This window comes from Rhinoderma darwinii, chromosome 10, assembly GCF_050947455.1.
Source record: "Rhinoderma darwinii isolate aRhiDar2 chromosome 10, aRhiDar2.hap1, whole genome shotgun sequence".
In the NCBI taxonomy this organism is placed as follows: Eukaryota; Metazoa; Chordata; class Amphibia; order Anura; family Rhinodermatidae; genus Rhinoderma; species Rhinoderma darwinii.
In genome coordinates, this window is record NC_134696.1 from 61,931,119 (window position 1) to 61,955,439 (window position 24,321).

Genomic DNA, 24,321 nt, shown 5'->3' on the forward strand with positions numbered 1-24,321 from the left:
TCTACTTTCTAAACCTATAGTCCTTAATTTACCCATTAGATGTCTATGAGGGACAGTGTCAAATGCCTTTGCAAAGTCCAAAAACACTATATCCACAGCGGCACCTCTGTCTAGGCTTCTACTCACCTCTTCATAAAAACAGATCAGGTTAGTTTGACAACTTCTGTCGTTAGTAAAACCGTGCTGGCTGTCACTTAATACAATAATATTATTTTCTGTCACATAATCCAGTATATAGTCCCTTAAGAGTCCCTCAAATTTTGTTCCTACTATTTATGTTTAGTTTGCTGGTCTATAATTACCTGAGAAAGACTTAGAGCCCTTTTTGAAAATGAGCACATTTAGCTTGTGCTAGTCCATTGCCGCTATACCAGTCACTAGAGGATCTCTGAATATTTTTACAGTTTGTAAGAATTGCCCAAAAATAAAAAAAAAGCAAAGGAAACTTCTTATAGTCATACCTGATTTGGGATATGAAACAATGTAGACATCATCCTCACAGACATGGAATTCATTCTCCAAGTATTGAAGTCTTTCTTGTGAGTAGATTACAGAAGCAAAGTAAATCCCTTTGTGTTGGAAATAGTTGATATCCATAGTGCCTCCGCAAGTAATAAAATAGGTAAAAATATCACAATGGAAATTCACAGTTTTCTGCTTCAGTAAAATAAATATTGGAAGATATGGGAGAATATGCAACTTAGTTTCACACCAGCTGAAAGAGTAAAGACGGTGTCATACAAATAAGACGTCCTTTGTCATCTACTACTGTGCTTTACCTTAACACAAAGTTAACACAAGTTAAAACAAGCTAAAATGTGTGGTGCTTCAAAGAAGAGAACATGAAAGAACATTCGTATTTATAGATACTTACTATGTCTATCCCATAAATATGACATTAAACCATTAGACCCTACCCAGCATCATGTCAGTGTTGGAACTGCACCCTAAAGTTAGTGTACTGTAGTTTTTCTTCAATTATACAGTATTTATAAGTAGGAAATGTTCAGTGTGAACATGTATGTACAACATAGAGGATTAAAGCTCCTAAGTGTTATAACTATTATAATTGTCATGTTATTGTAATACTGAACTGCATACAGTAAACACACGAGTGAGAAGCTGTTTTGCCGTTGGGTAGACTGCATGAATGTGGGCTATAATAGTGTGATGTGTTTATTTAGCAACTGGCCTCATGCACACGACCGTAAATACTCCCGTTATTACGGGTCGTAATTACGACCCGTAATAACGGGCTCATAGACTTCTATTGGCCACGGGTACCTTCCCGTTTTCTCACAGGAAGGTGCCCGTGCCGTTGAAAAAGATAGAACATGTCCTATTTCAGGCCGTAATAACGGCACGGACAGTCCATAGAAGTCTATGGAGCTCCCGTAATGACGGGTGGCTACATGTGTGCACCCGTCATTACTGCAGCGTTGCTAAGCGACGTCAGTAAATAGTCACTGTCCAGGGAGCTGAAAGAGTTAACTGATCGGCAGTAACTCTTTCAGCACCCTGGACAGTGACTACCGATCAGAATAAACCTGTAAAAAATAAAAATAAAAGACATTCATACTTACCGAGAACTTCCTGCTTCCTCCAGTCCGGTCTCCCGGCCGTTGCCTTGGTGACGCGTCCCTCTCTACATCCGGCCCGACGTCCTGGATGACGTTTCAGCCCATGTGATCGCTGCAGCCAATCACAGGTCAATCACAGGCGCAGCGGTCACATGGACTGCCGCGTCATCCAGGGATGTCGGGCTGGATGTGAAGAGAGGGACGCGTCACCAAGACAACGGCCGGGTAAGTATGAATTTCTTTAACTTTTATTACAGAAAGGGCTGTCCCTTCTCTCTATCCTGCACTGATAGAGAGAAGGGGCTGCCGATTATTGCAGTGCTATTTTGCCGCCAAAAACGTGCCCGTAAATACGGGTGGAATACGGGTGACACCGGACCCATATTTACGGGCACGGGTCCGTAAATACTGGTGCAAAACGGGTCGAATACGTGTGACACCGAACCCGTATTTACGCCAGTATTTACGGGTGGGAAAAAATACGGTCGTGTGCATGAGGCCTTAGAAAGTGAGTTCTTTATGGAAAAACATATAGTGGTCTGCCCAGGGTATTTTATAAATTCTGTGTTTTTTTTATACACTATGTCCAGGAATAGAAGAATAGTCTGCTGTTTTTCCAGAAAGCATATCTATAGGACTATGACCACTATAGCAATGTTGCTGGGTAGGATTACATAAAGCTGCTCAGCAATCTGTATTACATATGATAGGATTAGATACATGGCAAAGAAAACTGGATCACACATAATAGTTTTACATGCAGGGCCCAGCAAACAGTATTACACACAGGGCTGTATTTAGAACTTGTGCTGCCCTAGGCACTTTTAGGGCTGATACCCCCAATAATGCAGCTTTTCTGCCGCAAAAATCGCAACATGTGCTATTTGTTGCAGGTTTTACCTCCCCATTGAATTAGATAGGGAAAACCTGCAACAGAAAAACAGCAATTTCACAACATAAATAGACATGCTGCTGATTAAAAAACACTGCAGGTCAATTTATAAAAAAAAATTCGGTGGGTTTTATACGCAGCGGATGGCTGAGATTTGTTCAAATAACATCCACTCTACTGCTACTCTATTTTGCTGCGGATTTTTCGCAATGAAATTTGTAGCGTAAAATCTGCAGTGTTTACGCTACGTGTGGACATACCCTAAAATAAATGCTCAGTGCTACCCCATTAACATTCCCTCCCCTGCCCCCATGATCACTGGGGCCCATTACCCCTATTATTGATCAGGTCAGCTTATTCGTTTTTAGAAAAAAAGCACACTCCTGCAGCAACCCCTTTTCACCACGTGATGTAAACGAACCAATGACAGCTTAGAGCTGTCACTGCTTAGTTTACTAAGCCTTGTAAGTGACACAGGATCACCCGAGATGCAACTCAGATGAGTGTGCCACTAAAAACCTACTGCGGGGACACCTTCAGATACAAAGGAATCCCCGCCCGAGAAGTTACTAGCGTCGGCGGGTTTAAGCAATAAAGTTTCCGTTGATGCAGGCCTGGTCTTTTCTGATCAGGCCTGCTCCAGAGGAACAACGGCAGGCGGCGCAATGAAGTCATCGCACCGCCTGCGCCACAAGAAAGCGTTGAATGATGAAAAAGGGAACTAATGGTTCCCTTGCTTCACCTGCGCTTTCAATTAGATCCGCTTCCTAAGGACGCGGATACAATTGAATACAGTACATTACACTAGGGTTGTCATAATACCAGAATTTGGACTTCCATACCAATACTTTGTGTAGTATTGCGATTCTCAATACCAAAATGATACTCGGCCAACAATAATAAAAAAAAGTTCTTCCATTTTCTGATGTGAGGCACGTGGTGTGATGAATTTTGAACCTCCATGTTACATCGTTACATAGTTTGAAAAAAGGCATAGGTTCATCAGGCTCAACCTTTCTCAATAAATTACCCATCATTCATTGCTTGATTAGCTATAACCCTCAATGCAATTTTTTCAGTAAATAAACAACCCAAAATCCTATTTGCTTTTGCAGCTGCTGCCTGACATTGAGTGCTGATGCTTAGCTTGTTACCAGAATACCCAGGCCCTTCTCTTGTTCCGTTATCCCCAGTTTTATTCCATTTAATGTATATTATTGCGTAGTAAGTGCATTACTTTACATTTAACAACATTAAATTTCATCTGCCATGTTTTTGCCCATGCTGCCAGCTTATCCAGGTCTTTCTGTAATATTTTATAGTCAAGTTCAGTTTTAAGTATTCTACAAAGTTTTGTATTGTCAGCAAAAACCGACACCTTGCTATCAATCCCATCCACAAGGTCATTAATAAAGAGATTAAAAAGAATTAACACTGATCCTTGTGGTACCCCCGCTGCTGACTTCAACCCATTTAGAGTAAGTTCCATTTATAACAACTCTTTGGTTTCTGTCCCTTAACCAATTCTTTACCCACTTGCATACATGGTCCCACAGTCCCTGTGCTTGTGGCTTCAGAACAAGACTGTTGTGTGAACAGTATCAAAATCTACAAGTAAATCACATCAGCCACATGACCAACATCCAGATTTGCACTTACCTCCTCATAGAAAACGAGCATGTTGGTTAGGCATGACCTGTTTTTCATGAATCTATGCTGGTTATCAGTTATTAGACTATTCTCTTTTGTAGTTCATCTCTTAGAATACTCTCAAATACGTTACATACCACAGATGTCAAACTTACTGGATGGTGGTTACTCGGTTCCACCTTTTTACATTTCTTAACCCCTTTTACATTTCTTAACCCCTTCACGACATTTGTCGTAAGTATACGATATGGAAAGCCAGTGCTTCCCGCAAAATGTCGTATACTTACAACTAACCGGAAAACGGTTATAGTAAAAAATAAGAACGTTTTAAAGTGCTCCGACCGACCAATCGCAGCCATGGCGGGTGTTTGAAACACCCTCCACCAGCCCTGCCCACCTCATTCCATTCCGGTTAGGAACGGTGAGAAGAGCTGGTGTGACCGTCTGTGAGCTGATACGTACCGGTTCCAAGGCGTTCTGTGCTGCGATCCTGCTGTGACGTCTTCATCCGTCTGCTTCCTGCTGCTGTGTGATCACCTCTGCTGTGGTCATCATCATCAACTGTGCAGCTTTTTTTTTTTTTTTTTTGTTTTTTTAGCAGCAGCACTAGTTTTGTCCCTAAATTTCTTATCCCTATACACCTCCCCCTCCCCCTCTTCACGTCCTGCGGCCGCTGAGTGTGGATCAGTGACCACCATCACTGATCGCTCTGTGCGCTCAATTTTTGGCACAGGACTCTTTTTAATGTTTTCTGCACCTTCTCCCTGTGTGTGCCCTGCGGTCACTGAGTGCCGATGAGGGACCGCGGTCACTGATCAGCATCCGTGGTAATTTTTTTGACGCAGTTTTTTTTTTTTTTCCTTTTTTTACCCATTGTACACACCATTTTAGTGTGTGCATCCTGTGACCGCTGCGCACTGATCAGTGACCCCCATCACTGATCAGCATTTGTGCTAAATTTTTGGCGCAGGTTTTTTATCCTTTTTTTTACTGCACCATCTTTTGTGTGCGCGCTGTGGCTACTGAGTGCTGAGTCTATAATCAGCCTTAGTGGTAATTTGTTGATGCAGGGTTTTTTTTTGGGCCTCTTTTTTTTTTAAATATAATTGTAAAAAAGATTAACTTTAGGGCGTTAGAGTAGCGGTTGTTTACTGACGTTCGTTTTGTAAAAAAAACATATGGCAGAAGTTTTAGCTATATATTTTTTCTACAGTTTTAAAGTAAATTTACAGCTTATAGTTAGCATCAGTTAGTGACGGACATTCAGTTTTTTTTAACTGAAGTTCGTTAACTAAATTTTTGATAGCGTAGCGACAGTTTTAGAGTAAATTTACTGCGTTATAGTTAGCGTCAGTTATTGACGGACATTCAGTTTTTTTTAATTGAATTTCGTTCACTAAATTTTTTACAACGTAGCGACAGTTTTAGAGTCAATTTACCGCGTTATAGTTAGCGTCAGTTAGTGACGGACATTCAGGTTTTTTTAACTGAAGTTCGTTCACTACATTTTTGATAGCGTAGCGACAGTTTTAGAGTAAATTTACTGCGTTATAGTTAGCTTTAGTTATTCATTTGTTAGTGTCAGGTGGTCAGGAATTTTTTACAGTTTTATATGGGACGTTCAGTAAATTTCTTTCTCTTAAATTTTTATCTTATTCTTCTCTTCATTTTCTTCTCTTCCGTTTTTTTTTCTTTACTATAAATTTCATTTACATGTGTAAAAGCTCAACACACACAACCACCTCTATAAAAATAAATTATTACACGTGTTGAAGCACTACATACCCCCCTAATAACAATGTCCCCATTATCCCAAAGGGTCTACTCAGCCGAGGAGGCATACGCCATGCTGGCCTCTGACACTGAATCGGCCAGCAAGGGAGAAGAGGAAATTGCCCCATTCGTCTTGAGCTCCTCCTCATCCTCATCCATTGATGAGGAACCCCTACAAAGGCACCCCAGGACATCAGCTCAGGCAACCCCCCAAATTAGTGATATCATGTGGAACCCACCCCATGAGAATTATGAGCCTCACATTCCGGATTTCACAATGAGATCAGGAATTTGGTTAGAGGCAGCAGGCCTCACAGAAATTGACTTTTTCAAGGTCTTTTTCTCTGAGGATTTTGTTAATGTAATGGTGGCCCAGACAAATTTATACGCCCAGCAATTTTTAGCCCAAAACCCCACGTCATCATTTGCTAGGTGGACCCCCATAGAGGCAGCAGAGAGGATGAAATTTTGGGGCCTTGTGCTACATATGGGCCTAGTAAAAAAAAAGCCAGAGATTAGGCAATACTGGAGTACGGACGTTTTATACAGCACCCCATTTAATCGCATGGAAATAACCCGGACACGTTTTGAAATTATTTTGAAATTTTTGCATTATAATGATAATGCACAGTGCCCGCCCCATGATGACCCCACATATGACCGCCTATTCAAAATCAGGCCAGTCATTGATCATTTCTGCACCAAATTTCAAGAAGCTTACACCCCCAAAAGAACATAGCAATAGACGAGTCCCTTGTACATTTTAAGGGGAGACTAAAATTCTGCCAATACCTGCCAAGCAAGAGGGCGAGGTACAGAATTAAAATGTACAAGCTGTGCGAGAGTAGCTCAGGGTACACCTAGGTTTAGGGTTTATGAACGGAAGGACACCAGGATAGACCCTCCAGAATGCCCCCCTGTCCTGGGAGTTAGTGGGAAAATAGTGTGGGATTTGATGCACCCACTGCTGGACCAGGGTTACCATCTTTATGTGGATAACTTCTACACCAGCATCCCATTATTTAACTGCCTCTCCACCAGAAGTACTGTAGCATGCGGCGCCGTGCGCAAAAAACAGAGAGGCCTCTCGAAAACTGGACAACCAATAAGAAAGGGAGAAAGCAGGTCACTAAATAGCGAGAACATGTTGCTGGTCAAGTATAAGGACAAGAGGGATGTCCTTATGTTGACCACAATACACGGTAGCGGCAGCACCCCTGTACCTGTCTGATGTAGCACTACAATGGCCCCCAAGCCAGATTGCATCCTGCGCTACAATAAGTACATGGGAGGGGTTGATCTCTCTGATCAAGTACTAAAGCCATACAGTGCCATGCGGAAAACAAAGGTGTGGTACAAAAAGCTGGCAGTGCACATGGTACAGATGGCATTGTATAAGGGTATGTGCACACGGTAGCAGGCTTTTACGTCTGAAATGACAGACTGTTTTCAGGAGAAAACAGCTGCCTCGTTTCAGACGTAATTGCTCCTCCTCGCATTTTGCGAGGCTTCTCTGACAGCCGTAAATTTTGAGCTGTGCTTCATTGAGTTCAATGAAGAACGGCTCAAATTACGTCTGAAAGAAGTGTCCTTTGACGAGGCTGTATTTTTACGCGTCGTCGTTTGACAGCTGTCAAACGACGATGCGTAAATGACAGGTTGTCTGCACAGTACGTCGGCAAACCCATTCAAATGAATGGGCAGATGTTTGCCGATGTATTGTAGCCCTATTTTCAGACGTAAAACGAGGCATAATACGCCTCGTTTACATCTGAAAATAGGTCGTGTGAACCCAGCCTAACGCTTACGTGCTATACCAATGTGCAGGCCGGACAGGGACATTCCTTAATATTCAAGAGGTGGTTATCAAGGCCCTTGTATTTGAGAACCAGGAAGGGGAGAGCCCCAGTACATCTGGAAGCGATGGTCCACGTATTGTACCAGGACAACACTTTCCCAGCGAAATCCCCTCCACTGATAAAAAGGGAAGGACCCAAAAAAGGTGCAAAGTGTGCTACAAAAGGGGGAGAAGAAAGACACCATTTATATGTGCGACACCTGGCCTGTGTATAAAGGAGTGCTTCAAAGTTTATCACACATCCATGGATTTTTAATTGGATCATTTATTTAAATGCTCACTATACCCCTAAATAATTTCCTTGAGCGGCATACTTTCCCAAAGGGGGTCAAATTTGGGGGGTTTCCAACGTTTTATTCTCTCTTTGCAAATGCGACATGGCCTCCGCAAACCTTTCCTGCTAAATTTAAGCTCCAAATGGTGCTCTTTCCCTTCTCAGCCCTGCCGTGTGTTCAAACAGCCGTTTATGACCACATATGGGGTAGAAATTGCTTTACAAATTTTGTGGAGCTTTTTCTCCTTTCGCCCTTGTGGATATTAAAAAAAATTAGCTAAACCTACATTTTATTTGAAAAAATGTAGTTTTTCATTTTTACGGCCTACTTCCAATAATTTCTGCAAAAATCCTGTCGGGTCAAAATGCTCACTATACCCCTAGGTAATTTCCTCAAGGGCTGTAGTTTCCAAAACAGGGTCACTTGTGTGGGGTTTCCACTGTTTTGTCCCCTCAGGGGCTTTGCAAATGCGACATGGCCTCTGCAAACCATTCCTGCTAAATTTGAGCTTCAAATGCCGCTCTTTCCCTTCTCAGCCCTGCCGTGTGTCCAAACAGCCGTTTATGACCAGATGTGGGGTACTGTTTTACTCGGGAGAGATTGCTTTACAACTTTTGTGGAGCTTTTTCTCCTTTCACCCTTGTGGAAAAGAAAAAAAATAGCTAAACCTACATTTTATTTGAAAAAATTTAGATTTTCATTTTCACAGCCTAATTCCAATAATTTCTGCAAAAAACCTGTGGTGTCAAAATGCTTACTATACCCCTAAATAAATTCCTTGAGGGGTGTAGTTTACCAAATGGGGTAACTTTTTGGGGATTTCCACTGTTGTGAAACCACAAGACCTCTTCAAACCTGCCATGGTGCCTAAAATATTTTCTAATTAAAAGGAGGCCCCAAAATCCACTAGGTGCTCCTCTCATTCTGAGGCCTGTGCTTCAGTCCATAAGCACGCTAGGGCCACATGTGGGATATTTCTTAAAACTGCAGATTCTGGGAAATAAATATTGTGTTGCATTTCTCTTGTAAAACCTTCTTTGTTACAAAAAAAATGGATTAAAATGAATTTCTGGAAAAATAAAATGAAATTTGTAAATTTCACCTCTAGTTTGCTTTAATTCCTGCGACATGTCTAAAGGGTTAAGAAACTTTCTAAATGCGGTTTTGAATACTTTGAGGGTGCAGTTTTTAAAATGGGGTGACTTATTGGGATTTTCTAATATATAAGGCCCTCAAAGCCACTTCACAACTTAACTGTAACCTGTAAAAATAGCCTTTTGAATTTTTCTTGAAAATGTGAGAAATTGCTGCTATAGATCTAAGTCTTGTAACGTCCTAGAAAAATAAAAAGGATGTTAAAAACAACTATGCCAAACTAAAGTAGACATATGGGGGATGTTAATTAGTGACTATTTTGTGTAGTATAACTGCCTGCCTTACAAGCAGATACATTAAAATTTAGAAAAATGCAGATTTTTGCAATTTTTCACAAAATTTTGGTGTTTTTCACAATTAAATACTGAATGTGTCAAGCAAATTTTGCCAGTAACATAATGTCCAATGTGTCACGAGAAAACAATCTCAGAATCGCTTGGATAGGTTAAAGCGAAGTTATTACCACATAAAGTGAAACATAAAAACACAGAAAAAGGCCATACTTACAAATGGACACAGCCAGGTCAGAAACGCTGATGAAGGAGAGTGAGCAGGTGCTTTAAATAATAATAGCCGCTCCCACTAGTCTTGAGGGGAGTGGTGTGTGTGGTGCATGGGATGTGTAGTAAGAAATAATAAATGAATAGTGTGTGCGCAAGTGTAATACTATAAGTGAAATATAGGGGGCAGTAATGAGTGAAGTGCCTCAATAGAAATAAATCGATAATGGGGTGCAAGTGTGTGAGACATGGAGGGATAGTGTGCACGTCATGAGGCACAACGTGTATAGCCAGGTAGAAGCCTATTTGTGACTCCTTGATAGTTCATAGAGCGGGCTACCCTGCTTGCTATGCCAAACAACACACCATGCTCTCCCAGCATCAAAGACCCGGCTGTGTCCAAGAGAAGCGAATATACGTAATAATGAAAAATACCTGGGGTATTAGTGATCATTTTGGCCAAAAGGACGCAAGCTCGCAATCCACGACAAGGAACCCCAGACTTGCGAGTCCCTAACTCCTTAACTGGAACTGAATGTTCCTGATGCACAGACAAAACCGATAAAAACAAGGGGACATATATACAAAAACACCGAAAAAGGCCATACTTACCAGTGGACACAGCCAGGTCAGAAACGCTGATGAAGGAGAGTGAGCAGGTGCTTTAAATAATAATAGCCACTCCCACTAGTCTTGAGGGGAGTGGTGTGTGTGGTGCATGGGATGTGTAGTAAGAAATAAGAAATGAATAGTGTGTGTATAAAGTGAAACATGTCAGATTTGAAAAATGAGGCTCTGTCAGGAAGGTCAAAAGTGGCCAAAGAGGGAAGGGGTTAAAGAGGCTCTGTCACCACATTATAAGTGCCCTATCTCCTACATAAGGAGATCGGCGCTGTAATGTAGGTGACAGTAATGCTTTTTATTTAAAAAACCGATCTTTCTTCACAAGGAGATTCCAGCAACGGATACGAAATCTCGCGAGATTACGAGGTAAACGAGATTTCGTATCCGTTGCTGTAAATCTAACAGAAAAGATTCAGAAGTGTCAGGATTCTGAGTACACATGACGTCCAGGCTGGATGGTCATGTGTATTCATTATCAGGACACTGTAGTAATGTTAGGGCTTGTGTATGAGGCTGCACATAGCGATATAACTATATCGCTAGTGCAGTGTAAATGAATGGAGAGGAGTGCATGATGCTGATTGGTCAGCGTCATGCACTCCTCTGTACAACGCCCACTTGGTCGAAAGTAAAAGTACGCCCACTTGGGCATTAAGAAAGCTCATTAGCATAAACCAAAATCGCTCCTAACGTTGTGAAAAAAGATCGGTTTTTTAAATAAAAAGCATTACTGTCACCTACATTACAGCGCCCATCTCCTTATGTAGGAGACAGGGCACTTATAATGTGGTGACAGAGCCTCTTTAAATACCCTGTGGCAATGATCCTGTTACAAGAGAGTCTAAGAACATGAGATACAATGGTCTGTCCAATACTGAGCTTAACCCCTTCCCGCACCTTGACGTAACTGCACGTCAATGTGTGCAGTAAGTTCGCGCACCTTGACGTGCAGTTACGTCTGTGCTTTGACAGTTAACCGCCGCGCGGCGCTACACCGCAGCGGCGGTTAACTGTGCAGGGTGTCTGCCCTGCACTCCCCGTTGCCGATCAGCGACCTATCGCCGCTGATTTTGGCAGTTAACCCCTTAATTGCGGCGTTCGATTTGAATGCCACAATTAAGGTGTTTAGCGCCGATCGGCAGCCCCCATGTGAAATCGTACCCATGGCAACCAGACGCCAGACAATGGCGTCCGGGCTGCCATGTACAGAAGCCTATGAGGACCACCCGGAGGGTGGTCGTCGTAGGCTTCCTGTCAGTGTGACTGTCACATCACACTGACAGTTGGAATGCATTACACTACGTATGTAGTGTAATGTATTCCAGCAGCGATCAGAGCTGCAAGTCTAAGTGTCCCCTAGTGGGACAAGTGAAAAAAGTAAAAAAAAAAAGAATAAAAACGTTTTAAAAAAAGTGTAAAAATAAAAGTTATAAGTGACATAAACATGAACTGCTTTTTTTTTTATAGTAAGGGCATGACCACACGTGGCGGATTTCCTCCGCAACTGTCCGCATCAATGCCGCACAGAATCTGCGTTGCAGATTCTGCTGCGGATCTGCACAAAATGTGCAGTACATTGATGCGGACTAGCTGCTGCGGACTGCGGGAAAAGTGCTTCCCTTCTCCCTATCAGTGCAGGATAGAGAGAAGGGACAGCACTTTCCCTAGTGAAAGTAAACGATTTTCATACTTACCGGCCGTTGTCTTGGTGACGCGTCCCTCTTTCGGCATCCAGCCCGACCTCCCTGGATGACGCGCCAGTCCATGTGACCGCTGCAGCCTGTGCTTGGCCTGTGATTGGCTGCGGCCGTCACTTACACTGAAACGTCATCCTGGGAGGCCGGACTGGAGACAGACGCAGGGAGTTCTCGGTAAGTATGAACTTATATGTTTTTTTACAGATACATGTATATTGAGATCGGTAGTCACTGTCCCGGGTGCAGAAACAGTTACTGCCGATCGCTTAACTCTTTCAGCACCCTGGACAGTGACTATTTACAGACGTCTCCTAGCAACGCTCCCGTCATTACGGGAGCCCCATTGACTTCCTCAGTCTGGCTGTAGACCTAGAAATACATAGGTCCAGCCAGAATGAAGAAATGTCATGGTAGTAAAACCAATACGCTCCGCAGCACACATAATATCTGCGGACTTCATTGCGGAATTTTGACTCTCCATTGAAGTCAATGGAGAAATTCCGCCATGAGTCCGCCACTGCTCCGCAACAGACAGAGCATGCTGCGGACACCAAATTCCGCTCCGCAGCCTATGCTCCGCAGCGGAATTTTACGCCTCGTCTAAACGAACACTGCTAAATTAAAGTGTAAGTCAATGGACAAACGGCACCGCTGCGGATTAACGCTGCGGAGTGTCCGCAGCGGAATTTAAGTGAAATTCCGCCACGTGTGAACCCGCCCTAAGTCTTTTATTATAGGAAAAAAAATGAACACGTAAAAAAAAGTACACATATTTGGTATCACCGCGTTCGTAACGACCCCAACTATAAAACTATAATATTATTTTTCCCGCATGGTGAACACCGCAAAAAAAAAAAATGAAAAACAATGTCAGAATCACTATTTTTTGGTCACCACCCCTCCCAAAATATACAATAAAAAGTGATCAAAAAGTCGCATGTACGCCAAAATAGTACCGATACAAACTACAACCCGTCCCGAAAAAAAACAAGCCCTTACACAGCTTTATTGACAGAAAAATAAAAAATTTATGGCTCTCAGAATATGGTGACACAAAAAATAATTTTTTTTATAAATAAGTTATTTTATTGCGCAAACGCTGCAAAACATAAAAAAACCTATATACATATAGTATCGCCGTAATCGTACCGACCCGCAGAATAAAATATAATTGTCATTTATAGCCCAGGGTGAACGCCGTAAAAAATAAATAAAAATCATTGTCAGAATTGATGGTTTTTGGTCACCTGGCCGAAAAATGGAATAAAAAGGGATCAACAAAATCGCATGTACCCCAAAATGGTACCAATGAAAATTACAGATTGTCCCGCAACAAATAAGCCCTCACGCAGCTCCGGTGGTGAAAAAATAAAAAAAGTTCCGGCTCCCAGATTATGGCGATGCAAAATGTGCAGTGTTCCAAAAGCGGATAAGATTGGCAAGAGTGCAACACTGGCCACATATCTGCGGATTATTATTTATTTACCCCATTATTATACCCTCTTACTATGCCCTGATGTACTCTGCCCAGCCTACATATGCCCCCACATTATAAACTAAAATACCAGCAAAACGCCAAACAGAACTACTACCAAGCAAAATCTGTGCTTCAAAAAGCCAAATGCCGCTCCCTCCCTTCTGAGCCCTACAGCGTGCCCAAACAGCCGTTTACGTCCACCGATATGGCATCGCCATACCCGGGAGAACCCTGTTAATATTTTATTTGTGGTATTTGTGGCACAAACTGGGCACAACATATAGTGCACTAAAATGGCACATCAGTGGAAAATTTTAATTTTCACTTTCCACCATCGGCTGCGCATTAAACCCTTCGCGCACCATGACTTAATAGCATGTCATGGTATGGGGGGGTGATATATGGAGCGTCTCACGCGCTGAGCCTGTGCCATACGCTGCAGGTGTCCGCTGTGTATTTCAGCTGACACCCGGGACTAACGGACAGAAACAGCGATCGCGCTGTCACAGGAGCATGTAAAAATGACAAAATACTGCAATATATTAGTATTGCAGTGTATTCTACCAGTGATCTAACGATTGCTGGTTCAAGTCTCCCAGGGGGACTAATAAAATATGTAAAAACAAAAGTAAATAGTTATTATTAGTGGAAAAAAATTAAATAAATATTTAAAGTCCAAAAAGAAACCCTTTTCATATTTTTTCTCAAAAGTAATGTAAAAAAATAAAAAAATACATAAAACTGGTATCGCTGCGTCCGTAAAAGTCCAAGCTATTACAATTTACCATTATTGAACTCGCACGGTGAACGGCGTGGAAAATAAAGAATTTGAAATGGCAAAATCGCCGTTTTTTGGTCACCTTCGCTCTACCAAAAAATGTTATAAAAAGTGCTCAAAAAGTCTTATGTACCAAAAAATGGTACCAATAAAAACTACAGCTCGTCCCGCAAAAAATAAGCCCCCACACCACTCTATTGACGGAAAAATAAAGAAGTTGTGGCTCTCAGAAAGCGGGGAGGAAAAAAGAAAAAGCAAAACATGGATCAGTCCGGAAAGGGTTAATTATTTTCTAATGAAAAAACATTTATGACCACATGTGGGGTATAGCCGTACTCGGGAGAAATTGCTTTACAAATGTTGGGGTGCATTTTCTCCTTTTATCCTTTGTGAAATTGAAAAAATTCTAAGTTTTAGTGGAAATAATGTTGATATTAATTTTCACGGCCTAATTCTAATAAATTCTGCAAAAGACGTGTGGGGCCTAAATGCTCACTATACCCCTAGATAGATTCCTTAAGTAGTGTAGTTTCCCAAATGGGGTTACTTTTGGGGGGCTTCCACTGTTTTGGTCCCTCGGGGGCTTTGCAAATTCGACATGACACCCAAAAACTATTTAAGGCACCCGTAAACCATTTCAGCTAAATTTGAGCTCCAAAAGCCAAATGATGCCCCTTCCCTTCTAAGCCCCGGTGTGGGTCCAAACAGCAGTTTATTACCACATATGGGGTATTTACGTAATCAGGAGAAATTGTTTTACAAATGCTGGGGTGCTTTTTCTCCTTTATTCCTTGTAAAAATAAAAAATTAAAGATTTTTACTTTTACAGACTAATTCCAATGACTTCAGCAAAACAACTGTGGGGTCAAAATGCTAACTTTACCCCTAGAAAAATTCCTTGAGGGGTGTAGTTTCCAAAATGGGGTCACTATTGGGGGGTTTCCACGGTTTTCATCCCTCCAGTGCATTGCAAACGCGACACGGCACTGAAAACTATTCCAGCAAAATCAGAAATCCAAAATCCAAATGGTGCTCCTTCTCTTCTGAGGCCTGCTGTGGGTCAAACAGCAGTTTATTACCACATATGGGGTATTGCTATAATCGTAAGAAATTGCTTTACATATGTTGGGGTGTTTTTTCTACTTTATTCCTTGTAAAAATGTAACATTTTTAAGTTTTTTCACAAAAAAAGGAGATTTTCATCTTCACATACTAATTCAAATAAATTTAGCAAAAAAACTGTGGGTTCAAAATGCTAACTATACCCATAGATAAATTCCTTGAGGGGTATAGTTTCCAAAATGGGGTCACTTTTGGGGGGTCTTTACTGTTTTGGTACCACAAGACCTATTCAAACCTGACATGGTGCCTAAAATATATTCTAAAAAAAGGAGGCTCCAAAATCGACTAGGTGCTCCTTTGCTTCTGAGGCCGGTGTTTCAGTCCATTACTGCACTAGGACCACATGTGGGATATTTCTAAAAACTGCAGAATCTGGGCAATAAATATTGAGTTGCATTTCTTGGGTAAAACCTTCTGTGGTACAGGAAAAATTTATTACAAATGAATTTTTGAAAAAAAAAATGAAATTTGTACATTTCCCCTCTACTTTACTTTAATTCCTGTGAAACGCCTAAAGTGTTAAAATACTTTCTGAATGCTGTTTTGAATACTTTGAGGGGTGCAGTTTTCAAAATGGGGTGCTTTATGGGGACTTTCTAATATATAAGGCCCTCAAAGCCACTTAAGAACTGAACTGGTCTCTGAAAAAATAGGCTTTTGAAATTTTCTTGAAAATATGAGAAATTGCTGCTAAAGTTCTAAGCCTTGTAACGTCCTAGAAAAATAAAAGAATGTTCAAAAAACGATGCAAACATAAAGTAGACCTATGGGAAATATAAACTAGCAAGTATTTTGTATGGTATTACTATCTGTCTTACAAGCAGATACATTTAAATTTAGAAAAATGCAAATTTTTGCTAATTTTCTCTAAATCTTGGTGTTTTTTACAAATAAATATTGAATTTATCGACCAAATTTTTTCCCTAACATAAAGTACAATATGTCACGAGAAAACATTCTCAGAATCACTTGGATAGGCAAAAGCATTCCGGAGTTATTACCACATAAAGTGACACATGTCCGATTTGAAAAATCGGCTTCGTCCTGAAGGCCGAAACAGGCTCAGTCCTGAAGGGGTTAAAGAAGCTCTGTCACCAGTTTATAAGTGCCCTATGTCCTACCTAATCTAAAAGGTGCTCTAATGTAGATAACAAAAGGGTTTTTATTTTGAAAAACGATCAGTTTTGAGCAAGTTATGAACAATTTTAGATTTATGCAAATTAGTTCTTAATGACCAACTGGGCGTTTTTTTTACTTTTGACCAAGTGGGCGTTGTAAAGAGAAGTGTATGACGCTGACCAATCACATACACTTCAATACACTTCATTCAAGCCCAGCTTGTTTCATTGTCGCGAGATCATGATGTGACGGGACTTCCTCCCACATTTCCTTCACCAGAGCGATGGAAGAGTCAACAGACATCGCCTCCAGCCGTGCCAGGACATTTATCCGAATCTGCAGCGGCTGGAGGCGATGTCTGTTAAGTCCTCCATGGCTCCGATGAAGAACATCTGGGAGGCAGTCCCGTCACAGCGTGATCTCGCGAGATCACACTGTGCAGTGAAACAAGTGGGCATGAATGAAGGGAAGTGTATGACGCTGATTGGTCAGCGTTATATACTTCTCTTTACAACGCCCACTTGGTCAAAAGTGAAACGCCCAGTTGGTCATTAAGAACTAATTAGCATAAATCTAAAATTGTTCATAACCTGCTCAAAAATGATTGTTTTTCAAAATAAAAACCACTGCTGTTATCTACATTACAGCGCCGATCACATTATGTAGAAGATAGGGCACTTATAATCTGGTGACAGAGCCTCTTTAATTCCCTTAATACTTGTAGATTGAATGTCGTCTGGGCCGGGGGATTTATAAATATTTAATTTGCTCAGACGCTGCTGCACTTCCTCCTGTGTTAAGCAGGTAATATTGGGTGGGGAACATTTATCACTTTCCCCCTGAATATCTGGTACTGGCAGTTTATCAGTGAACACAGAGGAAAAGTACGTGTTTAACCCCTTACGTGCTGTGCCGCAATTGTACGTCCTGCAGAGGGCTTGCTTCCCGCATCGGGACGTACAGTTGCTGAGTAGTTCCCGGCGCACACTGTCTTAACGGACAGTGTCCAGGAACCGGGAGGTCAGCTGTCCCCGACAGCTGACACTTCATTCTTGCCGGTCAGTGGACCATCGCCGCTGATTTTGGCAATTAACCCCATAAATGCGGCGAAAGATTTAACGTGTTTGAAGCACATCGGCAGCCCTCACTAAGTGATTGTGGGGGCTGCCGATGCTTGCCGTGGCAATCGGAGGGCAGACAATGACCTCCGGGTTGCCATGTACAGAAGCCTCGGAGGAGCACCCTCCGGCCAGTCCTCTGAGGCTTCCTGTCAGTGTGACTGTCACGTCACAATGACAGTTAGAATACATTACACTGCGTAGGTAGTGTAATGTACTCTAGCAGCGATCAAAGCTGCAAGTCCAAATGTCCCCTAGTGGGACAAGTAAAAAAAGTAAAAAAAAGTAATCAAAATGTTTTAAAAAAAGTGTAAAAATAAAAGTTATATTATATAAACAAAAAAATGCTTTTTTTCCTGTAATAAGACTTTCATTATAGGAAAAAAATGAACACATTAAAAAAGTACACATATTTGGTATCACCGCGTTCGTAACGACCCCAACTTTATAAAACTATAATGTTATTTTTCCCGCACGATGAACACCCCAAAAAAATCAATAAAAAACTACACCAGAATCGCTGTTTTTTATTCACCACTCCTCCCAAAATATTGAATAAAAAGTGATCAAAAAGTCGCATCTACCCGAAGATAGTACCGATAAAAATTACAACCCGTCCCGCAAAAAACAAGCCCTTACACAGCTTTTTGACAAAAAAATAAAAAAGTTATGGTGACACAAAAAATAAATTATTTTATAAAAAAGTGATTTTATTGCGCAAAACATAAAAAACATAAAAAAACCTATATACATATGGTATCGCCGTAATCGTACCGACCCGCAAAATAAAACTGTAAAACTGTAATTTCTAGCACACGGTGAACGCTGCAAAAATAAACTAAAAAACATTGTCAGAATTGCTTGTTTTTGTTCACCCAGCTTGCAAAAAAATTTAATAAAAAGTGATCAAAAAAATCGCGTGTACCCCAAAATGGTACCAATGAAAAGTACAGATTGTCCCACAACAAATAAGCCCTCACACAGCTCCGGTGATGAAAAAATAACAACGTTCTGGCTCTCAGAATATGGCGATGCAAAATGTGCAGAGTAGGGATGTCACGATACCAGAATTTGGACTTCTATACCGATACTTCGTGTAGTATTGCGATTTCGATACCAAAACGATACTTTGCCAACAGTAATAAAAAAATAATATAAAAAAAAAGTTCTTACATTTTCTGGTGTGATTCATTTTGAATGTGCCTCACAATAGTAATTAACCCCATCATGTTTTTCAGTCATGGGTTAATGGATAAGGTACATGATGAGGTTAATTACTATTAATGAGAGGCACTTGTAGGTTAAATTCACACCTCATGCCCCACAACAAGCAAAAGAAAGTAGTTTTTATTTTTTTTACAGCGTACACATCATAAATGCTACAAAAAAATTGTTGTGAAGGTTATTATGGCCGCACCAATAACTAATATGTATATATTTTATGTATTGAGACTTATTTTAATGTTTATTTTAAATAATGTGTCTGTGTATTTTATGTATTGAGATTTATTTTAATGTTTAATGTAAAAAATGTGTGTGTATTTTTTTACATTTAATATTACTTTGTTTTTACTTTATTTTTAAACTTTAATGCATTAGCCCGTATACTGACAGGCTGTTGTTAGGACATACCTAAGTATGCCCTAACAACAGGAAATATAATAAGACAGCCCTGGGGTCCTCCAATGGACCCTGGGCTGTCTGCCTATATATGGTATGTCCCTTAATCGCGTCACGGGTATTCCTTCTCATTTTTTCAGTCAGCTTTGATCGCAGCATTCAGGGGAATAACGGCGGAGATGAGAGGTTTCTCTGATCTCCCGGTTATAGAGCGGGACTGTGGCTGTGTAATACAGCAATTGCCATACATCCCAACCGTCCTGATTCCGGCGGGACAGTCCCGGTTTCTCACCGCTGTCCCGCCGTCCCGCCCGGTCTTCAAAATGTCCCGCTGGGCGCTGCATCAAAACAGCTGATTGCTGCTGACTGAAGCAGCGATCAGAAGAAGGCAGGAGTTTTGCGGCGGTGTTCTCACTGGGATCGATGCCGGCCCGGGAGTGGACCAGTCCAGTCACCTGACCAGTCACCTGACCGGTCATCTGAACTCACCGGTCAGGTGACTGGACTGGTCCACTCCCGGGCTGGCATCGATCCCAGTGAGAACACCGCCGCAAGACTCCTGCCTTCTTCTGACAGTGAGTGAAAGCAGAGTGCATGTGAGGAGGAGGGTCTTTTTTTGCTCCCTGTAGGAGTCGGAATCCCCAATCCCTGGCGGGGATTGGGGATTACTCTACAGGAGAAGTGAGTGACTACACTGTCCATATATGGACACAGCGACGTCACTCACTTCTGAAGCGGAATCACCAACCCCATGGCTGGGGATTCCGCTACAGGAGAAGTGAGTGACTACACTGTCCATATATGGACACAGCGACGTCACTCACTTTTGAAGCGAAATCCCCGACCCCATGGCCGGGGATTCCGCTACAGGAGAAGTGAGTGACTACACTGTCCATATATGGACACAGCGACATCACTCACTTCTGAAGAGGAATCCCCGACCCCATGGCTGGGGATTCCGCTACAGAAGTGAGTGACTACACTGTCCATATATGGACACAGCGACGTCACTCACTTCTGAAGCGGAATCCCCGACCCCATGGCCGGGGATTCCGCTACAGAAGTGAGTGACTACACTGTCCATATATGGACACAGCGATGTCACTCACTTCTGAAGCAGAATCCCCGACCCCATGGCCGGGGATTCTACTACAGGAGAAGTGAGTGACTACACTGTCCATATATGGACACAGCGACGTCACTCACTTCTGAAGCGGAATCCCCGACCCCATGGCCGGGGATTCCGCTACAGGAGAAGTGAGTGACTACACTGTCCATATATGGACATAGCGACGTCACTCACTTCTGAAGCGGAATCCCCGACCCTGTGGCCGGGAATTCTTCTCCAGGAGAAGTCAGTGACTACACTTCCATATATTTTCATTGAAGTCAGTGACTTCTCCTGGAAGGGGGGGGGGATGGGTGCGACTTACAGGGGGCTGTGTGGCATTACCTACAGGGGACTGGGTGGCATTACCTGCAGGGAGCTGGGTGGCATTACCTACAGGGGGCTGGGTGGCATTACCTGCAGGGGCTGGGTGGCATTACCTGAAGGGCTGGGTGGCAGTACCTGCCGGGGGCTGGGTGGCATTACCTGCCGGGGGCTGGGTGGCATTACCTGCTGGGGGCTGGGTGGCATTACCTGCCGGGGGCTGGGTGGCATTACCTGCAGAGGGCTGGGTGGCATTACCTGCAGAGGGCTGGGTGGCATTACCTGCAGAGGGCTGGGTGGCATTACCTGCAGAGGGCTGGGTGGCTTTACCTACAGGGGACTGGGTGGCATTACCTGCAGGGGGCTCGGTGGCATTACATACAGGGGGCTGGGTGGCATTACCTTCAGGGGGCTGGGTAGCATTACCTGCCGGGGGCTGGGTGGCATTACCTGCCAGGGGCTGGGTGGCATTACATACAGGGGGCTGGGTGGCATTACCTGCAGAGGGCTGGGTGGCATTACCTATAGGGGACTGGGTGGCATTACCTGCAGGGAGATGGGTGGCATTACCTACAGGGGTCTGGGTGGCATTACCTGCAAGGGCTGGGTGGCATTACCTGCAGGGGCTGGCTGGCATTACCTGCCGGGGCCTGGGTGGCATTACCTGCAGAAGGCTGGGTGGCATTACCTGCAGAGGGATGGGTGGCATTACCTACAGGGGACTGGGTGGCATTACCTACAGGGGGCTGGGTGGCATTACCTTCAGGGGGCTGAGTGGCATTACCTGCCGGGGGCTGGGTGGCATTACCTGCCAGGGGCTGGGTGGCATTACCTGCCAGGGGTGGGTGGCATTACATACAGGGGGCTGGGTGGCATTACCTTCAGGGGGCTGGGTGGCATTACCTGCCGGGGGCTGGGTGGCCTTACCTACAGGGGACTGGGTGGCATTACCTGCAGGGAGATGGGTGGCATTACCTACAGGGGGCTGGGTGGCATTACCTGCAGGGGCTGGGTGGCATTACCTGCCGGGGCCTGGGTGGCATTACCTGCAGAAGGCTGGGTGGCATTACCTGCAGAGGGCTGGGTGGCATTACATACAGGGAGCTGGGTGGCATTACCTACAGGGGGCTGGGTGGCATTACCTGCAGGGGCTGGGTGGCATTACATACAGGGGGCTGGGTGGCATTACATACAGGGGGCTGGGTGGCATTACATACAGGGGGCTGGGTGGCATTACCTGCCGGGGGCTGGGTGGCATTACCTGCCGGGGGCTGGGTGGCATTACCTGCCGGGGGCTGGGTGGCATTACCTGCCAGGGGCTGGGTGGTATTACCTGAAGAGGGCTGGGTGGCATTACCTGCAGAGGGCTGGTTGGTAATACATACAGGGGCCTGGGTGGCATTACCTGCAGAGGGCTGGATGGCATTATATACAGGGGGCTGGGTGGCATTACCTGAAGAGGGCTGGGTGGCATTACCTGCAGAGGGCTGGGTGGCATTACCTGCCGGGGGCTGGGTGGCATTACCTGCAGAGGGCTGGGTGGCATTACCTGCAGGGGACAGGGTGGCATTACCTGCAGGGGCTGGGTGGCATTACACACAGGGGGCTGGGTGGCATTACCTTCAGGGGGCTGGGTGGCATTACCTGCAGGGGGCTGGGTGGCATTACATACAGGGGGCTGGGTGGCATTGCCTTCAGGGGGCTGGGGTGCATTACCTGCCGGGGGCTGGGTGGCATTACCTGCCGGGGTCTGGGTGGCATTACCTGCCAGGGGCTGGGTGGCATTACCTGCAGAGGGCTGGGTGGCATTACATACAGGGAGCTGGGTGGCATTACCTACAGGGGGCTGGGTGACATTACCTGCAGGGGCTGGGTGGCATTACATACAGGGGGCTGGGTGGCATTACCTGCCGGGGGCTGGGTGGTATTACCTGAAGAGGGCTGGGTGGCATTACCTGCAGAGGGCTGGTTGGTATTACATACAGGGGCCTGGGTGGCATTACCTGCAGGGGGCTGGGTGGTATTATGTACAGGGGGCTGGGTGGCACGGACAGGGAAAAAAACTGATGCAAAACGGGTCAAAAACGGCAACACGGCCCGGAACGGAAGCAAAACGGACGTTTTTATTGGCCGACACTCGGACCCTGTGAATAAGGCCTAAGGGGCTGTGTGTTGCGCTATCTACAGGGGGGCTGTGTCTGGAGCTATCTACAGGGGGGCTGTATCTGGAGCTATCTACAGGGGAGCTGCATCAGGAGCTATCTACAGGGGGGCTGCATCTGGAGCTATCTACAGGGGGGCTGTATCTGGAACTATCTACAGGGGGGCTGTATCTCGAACTATCTACAGGGCGGCTGTGTCTGGCGCTATGTACAGGGGGGCTGTATCTGGAGCTATCTAAAGGGGGGCTGTATCTGGAGCTATCTACATGGGGCTGTATCTGGAGCTATCTACAGGGGAGCTGTATCTGGAACTATCTACAGGGCGGCTGTGTCTGGCGCTATGTACAGGGGGGCTGTGTGTGGAGCAATCTACAGGGGGGCTGTGTTTGGTGCTATGTACAGGGGGGCTGTATCTGGTGTTATGTACAGGGGGGCTGTATCTGGAGCTATCTACAGGGGGGCTGTGTGTGGAGCTATCTACAGGGGGGTTGTATCTGGCGCTATGTACAGGGGGCTGTGTGTGTGTGGAGCTATCTACAGGGGGGCTGTATCTGGAGCTATCTACAGGGGGGCTGTGTGTGGCACTATCTACAGGGGGGCTGTGTGTGGAGCAATCTACAGGGGGGCTCTGGTGGATGATTTTTCCATTGACTCGGTAGCAGAGTTACACAACTGGAAAAAAAAAATCCCCATCATGTAACTCTGATACCTATCAATTGAAAAGTCATCCCCTCTTGACTTTCATTGTTCTCAGCCTTTTGTCCTGCAGCTGCTGCCGCCGTGATGAGCAAATGTTATACCCAAGATAGGAAAAGTAACACAAAGACGATATAACCGGAACCATAATATCTGTGATATCCAGACAGTCCAGAGATCCGCAGTGAGAATGTGCGCGCGTTATTTGCAGAAGGATCTGGCCGCGATTTGATATGTTGATGCCGGATATTGGGCGTGGTTAGGTGGCGTTGCTTAAAATTTCCCTCTTTTCCGAATTCAAAAGTTGGGACGTATGCCATTGCCCCGCTCCTGACAACAAGTGCACGCGGTCAGCACGAGGTGATGCGGCCGACGCTGCACTAATGAGCGGTGGCGCATGCACTGAAGACAGAACATGGGGGTGTTTTGCAGAGCACCCTCCATGTTCTGTCTAAAGTGCTGCCGCTCATTAGTACAGCGCTGGCCGCATCGCAGCATCCTGACAGCGCGCACATGTCAGTACTCAGGAACGGGGCAATGGCTGCATCACACAGACGCAGCCCGGCTTTCATACATTCATGTGTTACAATACTGAGCTGTGTGGCCGCACAGCTAAGTATCGAAATACATGAAATAACGGTATCGAACAGTTTGGGGATGCACAGTATCGAAACAGCATCGAAGTTTCGATGCATCGTGCATCCCTAGTGCAGTGTTCCAAAATCGGATAAGATCGGGAGCCATTTATCAGTGCGACACCGGCCACATATCTATGAATTATTATTTATTTACC

General features: G+C 44.3%; 1 protein-coding gene across 4 annotated transcripts in view; it reads right to left on the minus strand.

The window, feature by feature from the left end:
• Positions 1–24,321, minus strand: part of LOC142662093 (sulfotransferase 2B1-like) — an 86,920-nt gene that overhangs the window by 50,396 nt on the left and 12,203 nt on the right. For 3 of the 4 annotated variants that reach the window (XM_075839988.1, XM_075839987.1, XM_075839986.1), the window contains exon 2: positions 462–715. In XM_075839988.1, the coding sequence (XP_075696103.1) occupies positions 462–597 (136 nt within the window). In that variant the 5' untranslated portion in view covers positions 598–715. The remainder of the gene's footprint in view (positions 1–461; positions 716–24,321) is intronic. The other variant, XM_075839990.1, reaches the window with a different exon arrangement.